Source organism: Nycticebus coucang, chromosome 10, assembly GCF_027406575.1.
Source record: "Nycticebus coucang isolate mNycCou1 chromosome 10, mNycCou1.pri, whole genome shotgun sequence".
Taxonomy (NCBI): Eukaryota; Metazoa; Chordata; class Mammalia; order Primates; family Lorisidae; genus Nycticebus; species Nycticebus coucang.
This window is the reverse complement of record NC_069789.1, coordinates 65,080,091-65,099,941: the sequence shown is the minus strand read 5'-3', so window position 1 is coordinate 65,099,941 and position 19,851 is coordinate 65,080,091. Positions and strand designations below refer to the sequence as shown.

General features: G+C 33.7%; 1 protein-coding gene across 2 annotated transcripts in view; it reads right to left on the bottom strand.

Moving 5' to 3' along the window:
- Nucleotides 1–714: 714 nt before the first annotated feature.
- Nucleotides 715–19,851, bottom strand: part of DENND1B (DENN domain containing 1B) — a 287,318-nt gene continuing 268,181 nt past the window's right edge. For both annotated transcript variants that reach the window (XM_053606348.1, XM_053606349.1), the window contains 3 exons: nt 8,176–8,255; nt 7,012–7,228; nt 715–6,237 (listed from right to left, as the gene is read on the bottom strand). In XM_053606348.1, the coding sequence (XP_053462323.1) occupies nt 5,701–6,237; nt 7,012–7,228; nt 8,176–8,255 (834 nt within the window). In that variant the 3' untranslated portion in view covers nt 715–5,700. The remainder of the gene's footprint in view (nt 6,238–7,011; nt 7,229–8,175; nt 8,256–19,851) is intronic.

The following is a 19,851-nucleotide window of genomic DNA, read 5'->3' as shown; positions in this document are numbered from 1 at the left end:
TTCCAATAGCAGTCAACTTTGGAGATGATTTATACTGTAGCCTCAAGGATGCAAGAACAATAAAGCAAATCTTAATGCTGGGTAGGTTTTTACAGATATCTGCTACCAAGCTGAGCAAAAAGCTCAGGATTTCAGTCCTTTTATAAAGATCATCATTTTAAAGCAAAAAAAAAAATAATAATAATAATAATAAGCTTTGGAAAAGTTCAATTTTGAATCCCTCTTGTGGCTTCTATGTGAAAAAGCTTTATGCACATTAAGTTATAGGACTCATGCAGTCCATATTCGTTGCTGTTTTAGGCACTGCTTAAACTATGAAACTATATTGGATTCAAGAAATATGATTTTTGGTATTCTGATTATTAAATGGTTCTCAAAAATAATTTTATGGGACTTATACTATCTGAAGGATGGTGACTTGACGTGTGATGCATTTAACGTGCACTTTTCTAGTTTTTCTTGTCCTAAACATCATATAATCAAATAGAGGGTTGGTTTGTGAAGGGACTTCAACAAGGCTCTCATCTGAGAACTGAAATAAAACAGAGATGAACAGATTTATAGGTTCATCATATCAAAGAGGTAATCACTTGTGATTTTCCAACATTATAATATTAAAAAATTGCATATCTTCAATTACTTCATTTAACTAAAATGTGGCTTTAAAAAAAAAACATAACTTTCTAAATGTAAAGCATTCTGTTAACATTGCTGTTCAGTAACCTTGCTTTATTTATTTTTTTTGGTATGCTTGCATATTGCATCCAAGCTACAGATTTTCCACAGTGTTTTCTGCCTCATTCAAGTACAATAAAAGTAGAAATCTATAGAAGCTCTAAGGTTAACCAAACTGTACATCATACAAAAAATTAACTTAATTTACAGTCAAAAAGTGTTGGCAATGCCCTTTATAAATCCTAGCAAAGATTCATAACAAAGAATATTACAATCTATGTATGTTTTTATCACCTTACAAATGCTATTTTGATTTATATAGTGCAGAACTGAGTAGCTGTTAAGTGTACACATGTATGTGTAGAATCAGCAATTTGTACCATATATATTTCTTTTAAAGTAACAGTATTTTCAATACTAATCTAAGGTACAGGATTTTCTTATTGCATATTTATTGTTGCTGAGGCAGTTAGTTATGATATAACAACACAATATCCATAATTACTTTAAATAAAAACATTTCTTCTGCCAACAATATAAAGAAATTTTTTCTAAAATCACAATCACAAAGAACATTGCTACACACAGTTTTACACAAATACTGAAAAACATGACCTTAAGGCATCTGCAACAAAAGCAGATGTGCATATTTATATGAACTAAATTATGCAAGAAAAAATATTGCACAAAATCCTATTATTTTCAAAATAAAATGTTTCTAAATGTACATAATTCCTTATTTTTTCCAACAATCATAAGGTGAACTGGTTTGCTCAAAACCATTCTGCCTGTTACATAAGCTTTAAGAAACATACACTAACAGTATCACTGGGCTTGACAAAGGACAGATACTAGAACTGATATGAGATTTGTAAAAATCATTTCTTAATATTAAGAGGTGCTTAGAAGAAATCAGATTTGGGGATTCAATTTATGTCCTTAAATATTCTGATTTACAAGTATCTTCTCAGATTCTGTTTTTTTATGCATACCAAACAAAATAGAATTCTCATTAGAAAATTTATTCATGAAAATAATTAATACCTTCCTGAAAAATTCAAATTTTTTAGGTCAGAATGAAGGTCTACTGATTGTGAGAATATTCAGTTTTCTCCTCTTCATCAGGAGTTTACTTCTTCACCTTATTTAAGAAAAAACTAATTCATTAGCATTCCTGAATTCTATCATTAGGATACTAACACAGAATACTAATTACGACACTGTCGCATAGTTTTAATTTAAAAGGGAGGAACTCTTTCTAGAGAATGCTATTATTAAGATCAAGAATAGTAAAAGTCAGACTCCCATTAACATGTATCCACATCCTTAGTTATTCCTAAACTGAGTAAAAGGGCCCTAAATGGTGCAAAAGAGTATCATTCCATTAGAGAGAGCCCTGTGCTGTCTGGTGACCCGGTAGATTTTCAGATAAACAAGGACACTCAGCTTCTACAACAGTACCTGACTCTGTCCTTTAAAAGTGGATATCTTAGCAGCATAATTATACTTAGCATAACAGTTGAGAAAGTTAATGAAATTAGAACCAGTATTATGTCTTCAGACCATGCTTTAGATTAAGCAGCCATTAAAAACAACAAACATAACAACAACTTTTTTTCCTGGTATTAGAATCTTGGGCTAATAACTTCTAACCAAAGTATGCTGCTGCTGCTGCTGCTGCTGCTGCTGTTACTATTATTAACAGATTTAAAATTCCCTTTCCTTTAATTGGTTTCTTTAGGGCAGGGACTTTGTCAATTATTTTATTTCCTCACTTTCTCAATTACTGTACCTTGCATAAGACTGGTACAAAAAAGTCAATAAATATTTTCTAAATGAATGAGTTAGTAATTTTTAATCGGAAAAAAAATCATCCTATATTTGGTGCCTTTATAAGACATCAAACCATCTAGCAACATTGTAACTTAACAAAACAATATCTCCTAAATTCATACACTACTTTCCTATATTCCCTTGAAATATCACAGATGCAACATCTAATGGCAAAAGGATAAAGTGAGAGTGAGATTCAGGAAGAATCGTGACAGTTTAGACGCCATACAAAAGACTATGTACCAAAGCCCAAATTCTTATTGGTTTATAAAATTCTTCTGCAGAATGGGTATACCAAATACCAGAGGAGTTTTTACACATTTGGTTTAGTTACAATAGAAAATATGGGCACTGTAGAAAATAAGATAACAGAACTTACCCTAATTTCACTTCATTCTCAACTATACCCACCATAATACTGGGAAGTCTGGTGTGAGAGCAGACATTGGATACTCAAAATTTGAATGATTTGATATATCAATACTGACTAGTAGTATTCTGGATTTTTTTCCAAGTATAATATGTAGAGTTTTTGCTTTTCTGTTTTTATCATGGAATAAAAGCAAATTTTGCATGTTAAAATAAGGCACAAATCACTTTAAAATACCTTGAGACAATAATTATGTTATTTGTAAGTGGCTAAAAATCCTCAGAAAAACATAGTATTACAGCCAAACATCTTGTGAGGCGACAAAGATAGAAAAATAATTTAGATTTCTGAGGCCATATGTTTATTACCTAAATGGACTAAAATTCAAGTTTGGCCTCTGCTACACTCATGGTTATCTCATTCTCCAGACTGTGAATTCTAAAAAGAAAAGAAAAAAAAAAAGTACTTCATTTCCAAATTTATATTAAAAGGCTGTATTACATTGTTTTCAAAAATTATGAAGAATATTTGTCAAGCAGATTAACAACCAGAGTAACCTTTTTTCCTTCTCATTTAAAATAGTCCTTTTGATATAAAGACTATATTCTATTATACATGTATATTTCAGAGAAGTAAATTGGACTTTTGTAATAATCATATAAGGTGAAATTTGACAAGAACTTTGAGTCTTCAACACTAAAAAAGTAAGGATTAAACATTTTTTTTACTTAATATGTACAGAGTCCACCCTCATAAAGAAAATAAGACTCGTTTTCTTTATAATTGGGAGGATCTACATAAATTATTTGGAATTATCCTGCATGAAATGAAAAACTGTCTCAAATAAAACATATTTATTTAGACTTTGAAATGTAGTTTGAGAAAAACTTAGTCATTTTCTTTAAATTATTTAAAGACTGACCTGAATATTTTTAAGCTATGTTTTCAATAAACCCCCTTCTAGGATTTTAAATGCAATTATATTCTTTGAGCAAATATTTTAGAGTGAATACAGCCTTTTGGAGGCCCTTAAATAGTTTCTCAAACATCTTTTCTAAAAAGACAACTTAAAAAAAATTATGATGGGTATATAGAGTAGATATGCTGATAATATATTAACAAATTAACTATTAACATCATTGCTTTTTTCCTAATTCTACCTGTCAGTCTACTTTACCATGAAGCAGTCTGTACATGATTCCTTCTCCAATGAATTCCAAAGTTTATGGTGAATTTGAGAAAGCGGAGACAAATTTTCAATGAAGGACAATTCCAAATAATTCACATAGATCCTCCTCTGCCCTAAAGGAAGGGAAAATATTCCCTAGGTGTGGGCTGCTTATAGTGACTTCCTTCTGAAAACTACAGTATAGAAGTGTGAGAGGGAGGGTAACTTTAGAGTGGAAAATCCTGACCAGCACTACCTTAGCCAGGTCTATCATGGTCAACATCATATTCACAAATCACGCTGACAGTACATACAGTTGATAGGACATTATGTAAATGGCACTTTGCTTCTCTGATCTTCCTCCTTAAAACCCACAATCCCAGTGTATTCAAGAGAAAAATATCAGAAAGATTCCATGAAGGGGGCACCACACAAAATATACGACAGTACTCTTTAAAACTGTCAAGGCCATTAAAATCAAGGAAAGGCTAAAGAAACTTCCACAACCAAGAGGAGCCTGAGGAAACGTGACAGCTAAGTGTAAGGTGGCGTCCTGGAGAGGGTCTCGGAACAGAACACAGCCATTAGGGAAAACTAAGAAACTGTGGCTAATATATGAGCTATCATCAATACTGGTTCATTAATTACAACTAACGTACCATACAAAGGTACAATGTTAATGGAGAAGTAACAGGGATGTATGGGAACTCCAGGTACTATTAATATCTTTGTTACTTTTTGTGAATTGAAAACTTCTAAATTACAATATCAATTTTTTAAAAAAGGAAATTTGAGATGATTATATTAAGCATTTTGATAGAGAATTATTAGTTCAGAAAAAACAGAAAAATAATTTCATCAGGATAGTTTATGTTGCATTTGGCTTTCTCAGGGCGGACCCCTAGACAGCAAAGGCATACAGAGAGACGGAACATTTCTACAGTGTCTCACTTGTAAACTGAAGTCATTAACTTCACATTAGAATTCAGCACTTCATATATCACTGAATAAAAGGCAAATGTATACCTTTATACTTTTTTGAAAACATGGCTGCAATGCCCTTACATAATCAAAGTATTTCTAGAAAAGAGCTTTTTAATTTTGAAAAAAATGAATTTTGACCTTGATTTGATGACTAGAAAAAAGGCATTATTGCTCTGAACACCAATAACTTATCCTCCAAACTTTACATGTAATTTCATAAATTATTTAAGTATGCTTAATACAGCTTTAAGATTAAGGCAATTAGTGGGATAACAGTTTTATCAGTTTCAGGCTAGTTTTGATATTTTGATCAGTTCATGCTCAACCAGATTAGTAGAGTAGCGACTGGTTATGTGCATGGGTTATATATGCATACCTAGGTTTAAATAAAATGAATGGCAGTAAGCACCAAATACTAGGAAATCATATGTTCAGTACACATGTGTACATCCATACTAGTACCTGATTTAAGAGCACAGTAGAGTAATTTGCTTTATATTTAAAAATCAATGGGTAACATATATCCATAAAATGAACAAGTGCGGGAAATATATGTTCCCAGTGGAAAAAAAAAAATTAAATAGTAGTAAGAATTTTCATTCCTACAAATGTTTATTATACAGATTGCATGAACTCCCAAAATGTCTCCATAGAATCCTGTATGCAAGATTTAGGCTTGGTTTCCGCTTGCGTTTTCTTCTGAAATGTTTAAGCTCTGTTGGAAGTCAGATGACAAATGACATAATGACACTACTTCATGGAGCAGTCCTATATCTTCTGAAGTCTCTTTGGCCTCTTTCCCTTCTTTTTCCCATGGAACAAAAGTAGATGAATGTCGCTCAGGGCTGGATGTAAGCAGATCATCTGAGATCTGGCTTAGTGTTTCCTTCTTGTCCGTTTTTCCTTCATCAGTTTGGGAGACTTCGGGGAATGCCAGTGAGAAATCCAATCCTGATGTTGGGGCTGGTTTATCCATCGCAGTAGGGCCACCCACACTGTCATCGCTGAGGTGTTTTTCGCTATTTTCCTCTTCCAGGATAAAGAGAGAATCTGTTAAGCCGCTAGAGGAAACCCGTTTCCTGGGAGATGGAGGGAGGTGTTTGCCATGAAGGGCACTGTCGTCCTGCCCGAGGTTCCACTCCGCCTGATCACCAGAACCACCACAGAGGAGGGCCAGGTTATTCTCACTCGGAGCATTGGATTTATTCTGAAAGAATGCACAATAAATTCCGAGAACTTTTAATAAGCATTAATTTAGTGATTTTTTTCCCACTTTGAAGTCAATGTTAGTATCTTTGAAGGCTGGGAACTTGGAAGTTCCTGCCAGAGGGAATATGGCATTGACAGTTAATTTTAGAAACCTCTGAATACCTCTATTAACAGGGAGGAAGTGGAATGAACTTTAGTTTTCATGTCTTTGGAATCGTCACCTATCAAATTCAAACTGGATTCTATAACTAATGTCAAGTTCTAAGGTCACAATCAGAAGAGGGCTGCCATTACTTATACTTCTGTCTTCTCTGTTTTTAAAGCATTTGGTTCAATTTGTTGAAAACTTGATCCATTTTTGAAGGAATAAAATAGAAAAAAAGATCTGAATGAATGACTGTTAAATTTTTTTGAAAACCCAGGAAATAAAGGAAAAAAGTAGAACCCTTTCATGTTTAAAAATTTACCCAGAGAAGACAACTGTAAAATTATACTGCAAGAAAATATTTCTGCTTGACAAAAGGATTTCAATTAATCACAATAACCACCAGAACTAGATAAGTGAAAGGGAAAATATTGGGATTTTATTGCTGGAAATAGTTCTTAAGAATTACTTTTTATCATATTTTTAAAGTTTTCACACTAACCTATTTAGAGGTTAAATACTTCTACCAAATTTTAAGACCGTAAGATCAGGAAATAACAGCAAGGACAACAATGTTTTCTTTTAATTTTATAAGTAAAAAAAAAAAAAAAAAAAAAATCAACTAACCGTAGGCTTGTAATCAATATCATCCATTGATCTGAAGAAATCCAAGCTCTTTGCAGCTGCCAGCTTTCCTTGATCTGAGCTGTGTGTGCTCAATGTATCGAGGATCTCTCCTAGTAAGTCCATTTCACCTGAGTAAGGGGTCTTTATTCTTGTTTCAACAGAGTCATCACTTTCATAAAAATAAGCAGAGGCTTCTTCACCATCCTCAGAAGATACCCTGAAAGAAAAAACAAAAACACAGTGGTAGGTATGGAACCACATACACTGCCTGCCAGTAAGATCTCACCACATTCAGTTCATGAGAGTTTTAAAATCAAAGAGGTATTTCAGTGGAATGAGAAAAAAAGTGATAATTTGTTCATAACAAAAGTCTTTAAAGTAATGTATATATCAGTTGGAATACTGGAAATTTTAAGTACATGCCTTAAGAATAAGCAAAAAGTTTATGGTACGCCTTAATCAATCTAAAATTAGAAATTGGGCTTTTCACACCGTCTAATTCTGTAGGATCTGAAACATTACTTTAGGAATATTAGATTGAACCCTTATAAAATTTGCTATAACCCAGTTCACTTTCAATATTTTATAGGTTTCTCTTTTATTTATTTACTTAATTAGAGAAGAATGCACTTTCCTATAAAGAAATACTTAAAGCAGAAAAAATTTCCATGTTGTTATCCCCATATATCTTAAAATTGTTAAAAAGCTAAAAAGGTATTATTTCTCCTATGTTAAAATTAATTTTTTACACTGCTTATTAAATATTCTTATTCTGATATCACCACAGATCTAAGTCTTTCACAACCCTGATTCCATTTGTTTCAATTGACTCTCATCACTGTTCTTGACATCCAACCTTTCCCTAATTAGCACGAGGGCAAGAGCCTAACTTCGGTGGGCTTCTATTTCCCCTTCAACCCCATCCAAGATATTTCTGTAGACATTATTGCATTCTAAGAACAAGATATTTCAGGTTCATGTCTTGCTTTCCTGTCTCAAGATATCCCCCACAACACTTCAAGGTTCCTTTTGGTGAAGAACAGAACATTGTAAGGGAGCAAAATCTGAGTTCTAGGGGTGCACACTCTTTGAAACATTCCTTCTAACCTAAAACTTCCGTCATAAGCCACACCACTTAACAGGATACCAACACGCATTACTCACTTGCTTGCTCTTTCATTGTCATCATCATCATCATTATTCAGAGCACCATCGAGGCTCTTAAGAGGTCTTTTTAAGCGGGCCTAGAAAGAAAAATTGAGAATAAATTGGCATTAGCAGTTTAAAATAAATCTTTCATAAATTTTAAAAGGACAATGTGATTCAATAATAAATATTTTAAACATAAATATGCATTCAGGGTTTTTGAATATTACCCAACAACTTAAATTGCGGCAGAAAAAAAGAGAGAGAATTAGGTAATATTTACCTCAACACTCACGAGCTCCTCACACTGATAAATAAAACATAAATCACTTGATTGAATGCAAATATACATATACACAGAGTCACATGAGTTTCCAGGCCCTGATTTATAAATATTTGACTTAGAGTCAATAATATTCCAATGCACATTCATACAGTTTCAATAATCAATAATATTTTCAATAATATCAATAATGAATATTTTCCAATTTTGTTTCCTTTATTCTCCATGAACAATATCCTTCACTCCAAATATTTTAAAGCAGTGTTTCTAAAACCTCCAACCTTAATGTGCCATAAATCTCTTGGAGATTTATAAAAATGTAAAAATGTACATTCTGGTTCTATAAGGGCAAACAATTAAGTTCGTGAACTCATCCTGGAGAAAATGCTATGTACCTCCTATGGTCACCTTTCCCTCCTGGGAAAAATTTTTGAAACTGTTTTCTTGAATGCCCATCAGAGCTGTCATCTTCCGAGGACTGACAATTAAGTTTGTGAACTCGTCCTAGAAAAAGTACTTTGAAGGGTGGAGTAGAACTGGCATTGGTGCATAGCTTCTCAAGGGGAGCACTTTGAAGGTGACCATAGTGATGTTCAGCAGTGAGATATGCAGTACTTTTCCTAGCATGAGTTCGCAAAATTAATTGTCTGACCGCAGATAGCACTTCTGTGGCCTGACTTTCTGCATTTCTAATAAGCTCTTAGGTGAGGTCAATGCTGCTGGATCTTGGGGTCACACTTTGAACAGCAAGTTTTTGAAGCAAGTCCCAGACAATTTATCTTTTCACTTGTAAGTACCTCACCATGTATTTTTCACAGACATTTAGTATAACCAAAATTATCATAGCTAGTAAATTAATAATTCTTTAATATTTTATATTACCCAGACTTTATTTATATTCCACTATTGCTACCAAAACCAATAATTTGAATGTTCCCTGTGTGTTCCTAGAGCAACTTTATGTATATTAGGCATGGGACTTATCATACTGTACCTGGGATCATGGTTAAACTCACTCTCTCTCTTTCCCACTAAACAGTAGGCTCCAAGGGGCATACACCTTGCTGATTAATCTGCATACCCCCAGAACCTAGCATTTTGTGTAGTACATACTAGTTCCAAGAAAACTGTAAGAGACTTTGAAAGGTGCAAAATTACTGTGAGGTGTCCAATCAGGGGAATTATGAATATTGTTTTAGAAGATACCGGGGATGATCTGACTCTTTAGTGCTCTGCATCTTTTATTATCTCTAACTACATTTCCAGAATATAATTTGGAAAAACTGTACAACCAGGGCATTATCTGAAGTGGCAGTTATGACAAGCCACCTATTATGGTCAAAGGTTGGCTATATTTTATGAAGTCTAATGCCTACAAAACCTTCCTAAGAAAATCTTGTGGTGCCTCCCTGACAGAGTCCAACCTTACAGAAAACAATGCCCTTCCCTAGAAGGCTAGGAACTTCAGCAAATTTGGAGAACCTCAAAGAAACTCACCCTAATTTATACGCATTCCAGGTAAAAATATTGTGAAAAATTTGGGGGCTTAGTTTCTTAGCCTAACAATAGCAAATAACAGAGAATTTTATAAGCCTAATCCTAGAGTTCAGAAGTGAATTCTCTGGCCTTAGCTAGTCAATACCACATGGCTCTAGATTTATACGGCAAACTCCAGGAGTTTTAAATTGTTAACTGGCTTTCTTATTGTCCCAACATAAATAATCAGGCTACATCTAATGAGAACAGCCTTCCTATTGTGAACAGAAATAATCTTTGAGATTTACTAAGCTCACAGGTGGGAAATACAGTTGAGAAAATTGTAGAAGACTTTGAAATGGGCAAAACATTATGGCTGTCCTTTCCAAGAAATGTTGGGTATTGTCTATGGTTCTTTTCCAGATTTTCTGACACTATACAGGTCTACATTACTCATGGTCTCAATCTTACAGCTCTCTACAAACAGAAGTTAATTTTTAGAAGACTAATGGTAATGCAAATGCTTTTTTTAAAGAGATGCCTTCTCACTCTGTCACCCAGACTACAGTACAATGACATGATCACAGACCACTGCAACCTCAAATTCCTGGGCTATGGCGATTCTCCTGCTTTAGGCTCCCAATAGCTGGGATTCCAGCTATGCACCACCACACCTGCCTAATTTTTTTTTTTTAATTTATGTTTTGTAGAGAGGTTGTCTTTCTATGTTGCCTGGGCTGGTCTCAAACTCCTGAGGCTCAAGTGATCCTCCCACCTTGGCCTCAGAAAGTGCTGCGATTATAGCTGTAGCCTCTGTGCCTGGCTTTTGTTCTTGTGTCTGTAAATATGCAAGTAAATTTTGTCCAGGGGAGATTACTACAGTGTGGATGTTGATTGATACTGATGGTTTTGAATCAGTCGGCACATACATTTCAGTATTGCTGATTGTCCATGTTTCTGTTCTTTGTATTGTCCTTTGTACCAGCTTACGAGTTCTCTAATTAATGAGCTAAATAACACATAAGAGTAATAATTTCACTCTTTAATATAAAATTATTCTTCAGAGTAGGAAGAAATGTTTTCTGAATAAATGAATATCTACAGACACAGCAGGTAATTTCTATGGAGTACTTACTAAATGAATTAATCAACTAATAAGAAAATATACTACACCAAGAATAAAGTACTTTAAAAATTGATCAACATAAGAATTTTTAGTGTCTACAAAGCATAAAAGAGAATTATATTCATTCATTCAACAAAAATTAAAGAAATGCCTTCCATATGCCAGGCATTGGGCCACTTGTTAGGGTATACTTATGAACAAGAACAGGGCTCGTTGCCCTCATGGACATTATATTCTATAAATGAGACATGACTTAAATCGGATATTCATACAATTATGATTGTAATTAATCTGTCCTATGGGAGCACTTCCGGAGTTGACCTAGTTTAGAAGGTCAAGGGAAGCCTTTCCCTGAAAAATGCTTGAGTTGAGCTCTAAAGGTTAGTAGAAGACAAAATGAGGTAACTATATATGTAAAGTTCCTGTGGGGAGACATCAGGGCAAGCATAAGAGAATGAAAGATAACTTTTGGTGCACTATGGAATAGAACTTGTGTTGACGCATAGAATTTTTTAAGGGGGTCCATTAAAGCTTGCAGTTACTCTTTTGATCACTAGATGGCAGACATATACCAAGAAGGCAAAAGTCAGGGAATTTGAATTCATGAGGGAGATCAGAGATCTAGCAGGAAAAGTATGAGAGATTAGAACTTGCTGGAGAGGTAGGCAAGGTTTAGACCCTGGCCTTGCAGAACCAAATACTGAAGGGCAACAGAATGCTATTTAATCAACAAATACTTCTTGAGAACCCAGTGAAAGCTGATATTGTACACTCCCGAAAGCACGGTAGTAGCCACACCCCACTCCTCCTTCAGTGCTTTGTGTCTCCTCACTCCAGCATCTGCTAATCATTTATTGCATGCACCCTGCTATCTTCTACATTGTGAGGCACACCAAGAGAAATGAAAAAGTCCCTCTTCTCAAGACAGTCAAAAAATAAAGCATGAAAAATGCCAAACTATTAAATATAATTAAACAGTTATAGATAAAACTTATTCCTCATTGCATGAATATAATCAAATTGAAACTTTTTGATCATAGATGAAAATTTACATAAATGACCAGAGTACTGGTCAGAATTAATGTGATATTACCTAAACTGTAATATTCCTAACAATGGAAAAGCAGATCCATTCAGCAGAATAATAATATGAAATTGTAATTACATACTATAAACAATGGTAAATTCTGAGCTCAAATAAGAAGGTATACAAGTTTCTGACGTGTACAGACCTGACACAGCTACGATGTTAAAAATGGTCATGCTACTAGTTCTGTGTGGGCTGCATAAATTAGCCACTCCCTTGGGAGGAAGCATTACCCAAAATATAAATGTTTGATGCAAAATATTATCATAAGAAACAAAGTAAGCAGAGTTTTATATTAATTTGATACAATGAATTAATTACAATGAATTAACATGGGGAACTAGCTGTACTTAAATAGACTCCTACTAGGGTCTAAACACACATAATTAGAAAATAAAATTTTGCTCCCATGAAAATGCAAAGAGAACATCTAGTATACTTTATGGAAAAATTTACATAGTTTATATAAAAATTTATAAAGTGAACATTCGCATGACAAAGGATGCTTGCTAAGAATGTGGAAAGATACTAAAATAATAAAAAATGAAAGTTCTCAGGGTAGAATGAAGCTCATTAGAGAAGATACCCTACTAGGGGTTTTGATCCTACAGCTAGATATTGAATGAAATAAAGTAAATAAACTGGCAAAGATGAAAAGTATTTTATATGAAAGAAAAAAACATAAAAACCGTTCACAGAAAGTTACAGAGGTAGAAGGACCACGTCACAAAACAATAGAACTTAATGTTCCAAGGACCTGTTAATCTTATAGTTTCCATTTTAATCATTAGATGGCAGATAAATATTAATAGGCAAAATGATGGGTAAGTTCACATTCCTAGATGGTTTTATGGGGGAGAAGGGATAAGGGTAGTTGAATGAAAAAAAAATGATGTTTTAGACTTCATGAAATTAAGATACTTGTAATAAGTGAATTTTTTGAAAGTAGGTACAATCTCTACTCTGGCCCTCATTTTAGAGTTGAGGCAACTGAGGTCCAGAGTGTCTCTTGCTTATCTAAAGCCTACAGCAAACTTCCAAGTTTACACATTTTGCAGTGCAAGACAAAAACACCTGGCTGAAATAAGAAGAAATTAAACAATAACATAGAATTATAACAATACTTTAAAAATGCATAGCAGTTATAATTTGAAAACAGCTTTAACTCTTCTTAGCAACGTATCTCAAGAATGGAAGAAAAGGTATCCAATGTACTCAGCCCTACAATGAAACTAATTTCATATGAAAGCTATAACCCAATTATAACCTAAGAATATGGGGAGAGGGGAAAGGGAGGGGAGAGGAGGTGAAGGATGGGTGGTGGGAGAATAATTGGTGGGACCACACCTACCGTGCATCTTACAAGGGTACATGTGAAACTTACTAAATGTAGGGAAAAAAAAAACCAACCATGTGTTTTAACCTGTACAGGTAGTAACTGAAGAGTTAAATGAATTACGCAGGATTGATTTGTATCAGTGTGTTTAATGTTTTAGATATTATATTTTATTTCATTTAAATACCTACTTCAGCACAAATTTTGGTGACTATTTTCCCTTTTTACAAAAATCAAAAGCTTAGCAAAGTAAAGTGAGTTGGGTGAGATTAGGTAATTTCTTTTTTTGAAGACAGGATCTTACTCTGTCACCCAACCTGGAGTGCAGTAGCCCAATTGTAGCTCACTGCAACTTCCAACTCAGGAAGGGATCATCCTGCCTCAGCCTCTGAGTAGCTGGTAGTACAGGCATGCACCACTAACTGGCTATTTTTTCGAATTTTTTGTAGAGCTGAGGAACTATTCTTAATTGGCTGGACTCAAACTTCTGGCCTCAAGCATTCCTTCTGCCTTGGCCTCCCATAGTGCTAGGATTACAGGGTGAGCCACCATGTCCAGCCTAGATGAGGTGATCAGTAAGTGTCAGAGCTACGGCTCTAACCCAAATGCTCTGATGCCATGAACAGAGCTTCTTTCATTATGACTACACTAGAGAAGTGAAGCCTCTAACTCAGAAGAAAGAAATGTCTGAGAACTAGCCTGAGAAAGGCTGGTTCTAAAATGGTAATTTTTAACCTCATTTTTAAAGCAGGTGGTAGCTACAGAATGACTTAAGTCCTAATGTTCTAGGTAGGTGGAATGCCAAGGTGAAGAAACAAGAGATTAACATATTTTTCAAAGGTTACTGAAAACAGAAAGATACTCCTTTTAGGGAAAAGGAGCAAACTGGAAAATTAGCAAGATATATATTTAGTGAAGTCTGATGAATTTGGTTTAAGGGCTAAGGAAACAAGACTTTATAAAAGCATCAAAATTATATTCCTTGAGTGGGTCATAACTAACACAAGTTAACTACTAGTGTGTAAAGGAGCAAAAATACTGAGAGAGACCACCATCCCTATATAGCTCAGGTGTACAGGGACTGCTTTTGTCTCAAGGTGAAGCAGAGACATGGAGAAAACCTTCCCACACCTCCAACACAAGTATTCTACTCTAAGCATAAAGTAACAGCAGCCCAATGTAGGTATGAAATCCACAGCAAAATTCACTTAACTTCTGATTGAGTAATCTCTTACACCAACAGCATTACAGAAAACAGCCTTGCCCACTTCTAGGTATAAATACTAATTAACTATTTCCGTGTGAGGGGAAGCATTTGATTAAGAATTATGAAACATAGAAAAGAAAAAGATGGACAAGATGGATAAATAGGATGATAGCAGAGAAATATAGAATCCACTTTTTGAAAAAGAGTCAAGTGAAAATGATAGAAATTTAAAAATATGACATAAATGAAAAATTCTTTGATAGGTACATCAGCAGACTAAGGAAAAAATCAGTGAACTTCAAGGTAAGTCAATAGAAATTATCCAAATTTAAGCACAAAGAGCAGAGAAAATGAAAACACACACACACACACACGAAAAAACAGAAGAGAACATCCAAGAACTGAAGAACCCCATCAACCCATCTAATTCATTCCAGTCCTAACACGTAGTAGCATTCATTAATTGTTTGTGGTAAGATGGTGTTGTAGTTGATAGAATAGAAACAATATTACTAATATTTATGAGACTTCTAGTGATTGTTGGAGGAACAAATTCTATCTTTACACTAACACTAATCTCCACAATAACTCTTTCAAGGGGAACATATTATCATTTTATAGATTTGAAGGCTTAGAGAGGCTGGGAAAGTTGCTTGAGTTTACATAGCATCCAAGTGGCAGAGCTGGTGTTCTGGTCCAGGTATGTTATACCACAGAGCCTGGGATCTTTACATGAGATCTTTCTAATAAGTGATGAGGGTGATGGTGAGGAACTAAAAAGGGGGGGTGAAGATAAAGGCCAATGAAGTAAAGTCTTTCTGAATTTGTAAATGACAGTCCTTGGTGAGCTAAGAGGAGATAAGAGGTCTTAAAGATTATAGATCAAAAGGCCTGGCACATCGTAAGTGTTCAGAGGAGCATATAACCTTGAAAGCTGTAAATAAGCACAGAGTAGATACTCAGATGTTTTTATTGAATTGAATTAAATTCTCCATCGTGGTGTGTTTCTTCTGTCCACATTATAACACTAAATTCATTAATGGAAGCTTATTTAATTAATATTAAGTTGAGGTCTATTCTAAAATTTGACCAAAGAAATCCACATGTTATATTTTAAAGATAGAATATTAGAAGTCAGAACTGACCCTTTTACAGAGTTCTTTTACTGAGCACAAATTAGGAAGTTTAGTTTGGCAAAGTACCCTATCAAAATCATCCCAGAAACACTGTACTTTAGAATTCGTTTCTCCATTGTTAACCAGTGAGTATATAAAAACCCATCAAGTGGCAACATTCTACCAGGCACTTGTTCTATAATAAAAGGCTGTCTCTTGCTGAAGTTTGTTAAAAGGTGGAAAGAAGGCCATTACTCACAGGAGGTTAAATTACTTACCTGTGTTTATATGCAATATGGTTGTGAACTGTTATACTTTTTTTTTAATTTTTGTATTTATATTTATTTATTTTATTAAATCATAGCTGTGTACATTAATGCAATCATGGGGCACCATACACTGATTTTATAGACCGTTTGGGACATTTTCATCACACTGGTTAACATAGCCTTCCTGGCATTTTCTTAGTTATTGTGTTAAGACATTTATATTCTACATTGAGTAAGTTTCACATGTACCCTTGTAAGATGCACCGCAGGAGTAATCCCACCAATTACCCTCCCTCCGCCCATCTTCCCCTCTCCGTCCCCTCCCGCTCCTCCTTCCCCCTATTCTTAGGTTATAACTGGGTTATAGCTTTCATCTGAAAGCCATAAATTAGTTTCATAGTAGGTCTGAGTACTTTGGATACTTTTTCTTCCATTCTTGAGATACTTTACTAAGAAGATGAACTGTTATACTTTTAAGCCAACCTTAAGGACTGTTCCTATGCCAAGTAATTACATTAACTACAAATACCTAAAAATACATCGTTTCATTATTCTTTGTCTTCAATATTTGAAAATGTAAATTTTACCAAAGATCTTAAATTTTCAGAACTAAGAAAATTATTGATAAGTGTAAATACAAGAAGTTTCATAAGACTATTAAATAGTATTTTCAAAGCAAAATAAGTAAGCAATCCTTCAATAAATGGCAAGCTGTTTGCAATTTCTCTTTTGTTGACAGGATTTCAATATTACAACATTTAAAAAGGTTTTTTAATACATAACAAGTCAACTTTATTTTCATTTAAACAAAGAATTTGAGTTCCTTTCACTAACGTATTTGAAGATGACTTTTCTAGCTATTTATTTCTAAATAAATAGTCAACATTGATTAAAGGAACTATATTATTTCCAATCATCTAAACAAATTATATTTTCAAAAAGTACATAACTAAGGATTCAAATGTCCAAAAGTGAGATAATTACAGCTGCATTTTATTTCTAAGCTTTACCACATTAATATATGAGCACAAACGTATGTGTGGGACAACCTATGTAAGTATAAAGTCCTAAACCGTTCCCGTGTGTTGGATGTATCAAGAAGCTTGACAGAAACTGCAATTATATTTTGGTCTCAGAATTACATAATGCTAGTTTTCAAAAGCATTTATCACAAATGTCAAAGATGCTTTTATAATGACAAAAGGCAAAAAGGGAACAGACTTCTGTGAAATAACTGGTATCACATTCAAACATTAGAGCAACCATAAAGAACTTGAAGGTCCTGAGACGGCTGACAAATACAGTAGTCCTGTTTTGTAACCAGTGTGCAGGCACAGGCCGACTCCAGGTATTTGTGTGTTCTTCTACTATTTTGGATTATATACGTATTAGGAAATATAACAATGTGCAGTAGATATAAATCCAGCTCAACTTATAATAAGATCATTATATCCCTGTAGCTATACATCCATGACATATTTGGCAGTTTCTTTCTCTTTAGGGACAGTAGCAGACAGAAACAGTAGCCCCTATAAGGACTTGCTTTTCTTTTCATCAACACTAACATCGATCTCTGGCAAACTTTAAAAATAGTTCTATACATACAACCACAGGAAAATTGCCATTTCTTTATCCTAAGACAGCTGGGTAAAAATAACAATTTGTCCACAGAAATTGGGTACTTTGGGGATAAAGGATTCTTGTTAATTTAATCAAAGCCCTTACAAATTTAAAAAGGTAACAGGAAAAACTCCTACATAGTTAAGCAGAGCAGACAACAGACAGGAAAGATATTAGTGATGTGATTATTGACATCAAGTCTAGAGTGGTAATATTCATTAGATTTACTGAATGGAAAAATTGAGCATCTTTGTTTTTGTTTCAAGACTTTGTAATAAGTGACAGTCATTTGTGGCAAAATTTTTGAAGAGTAAGGTTATGGTATTATAAAGATGTATGTCAAGTTTAAAATATCTCAAAATCCATACTGAACATGTTTACAAAAATAAGATTATCTTCCATTATATCTTTTTACTATACTAGGTATTGTTCAGCAGAGCTAAACATTTTAAAAATGAAGTCTAAGCCAGTTACTGAAAGGATTTGGTCTTGAATTATTTATTTCATAGGATAATATTCTTGAATAACGTCAAGACAATATAAACATCTCAATGTGTACTCTACCATGTTTCTAAACGAGTACTATTTTGTTTCTGAGCATCTTCTTTTAAGGAAAGTACTATATAACTTCCACTAGAGGGCACTCTTGTAATCCACAACTGATTTTTTTTTTTTTTTTTTTTTTTAAAAAAACACTGAACTATAATTAAATTTGACATGGTGGAAATTACTATTATTTTAATAGAGAAACAAAAGAGAAAATAAATTTCTTTAAAATTAATAATATGGCATATATATTTTTCAATGTGTACCCAAAAGATCAGTTTTATAAATTATTGACATAAGCATAAATTAGGCTTAATATTGGGATAGTGCAGTGGTTCTCAACCTTCTAATCCTGCGAGCTTTTAATACAGTTCCTGTGGGTCGCAACCCACAGGTTGAGAACCGCTGGGCTAGAGATTGCTAAATGTGTTTTCATTTAGGTGATATTTTTATAGCATCTGTTAAAATGGCATACTCATTTAACTGATTTTGAAAGGATTTTATCATCTAAAACCTTCTAGTAGGTTACTTTGCCACTTTAAATCAAACATTTTGACTTGAAAATAATAGTGCTTTAAATATTGAGCCAAATTAAACAAATAAAAACATGCATCTAATATTGTTTTATCACAATTTGGCTAAACTTATTTGTATTATTTTGTAAAATTTAATTTACAAAATAAAGCATTTTTTAATAACATTCCCCCCATTACAAATATTTTTCTCATCTTTTAAGTCACACTTTTTTCTTGGTCAAAACTGAGTAGCTACTTCCTCTGTAAACAATGACTATGCCATTTCTTTCCAGAGAAATAAAGGAAACTATTTTTCCAAAAATCCTAACAAGTATAACTATTTTCTGAAATCTACTGTGTCACCTGAGCAAGAAACACCATCTTTAATTACATTCACTTTATTCCCAGAGTTCAATGAATTCCTATGAAGGGAAGTATGTCATAATACAATACCATAAACCACATCCTACTTAGCAGATATAGATATCCTATGTTTTATTAAGTTTAGGAACTAAGTGATATAAGAGATTCTAAGTTAACTTTTAAGTTTCACAGAAACTTAATTTCACCTGCAGCATGAATGTGAAATTTATTATTTGTGAGCCATAAACTATCTGATGTCTAGTATTTTTTCAAAGATGCCAACACCCTAGGATTTCTCTTAAGTCCCTATTCAACCAAAACAAGGCTTTGAAATGTCTTCCTTACAAAAGTCTCTGCATGCAGCAAAGCATATATAACTTCTGAGCATATTTTTAAAGATGAAAGTATATTACTCATCAATTATATAATGAACTCATAGCTGTTGTGCTATATTCCACAAATCCATGAGAATGATTCATAAACTATTAAACATAAAAAGATTCAAAAGATAGCAGCTTCATTTTTTAAGTGTGCATATTACCTTGCATAATAAATACAAATGGAAAATCACATGGCTCATACTCGATGGTTAAAAGCCTTTATTTGTGCATTCAAAGATAACTACATGTCAAGTTACTAGTCTGTATGTGACTATATTAAAAACGAAAATAAATGCTCTCAGTTTAATAGTGCTTGGTCTTCATAATAGAAATCATGTCCATTAAACATATGTCTGTAGTAAACACTCTAT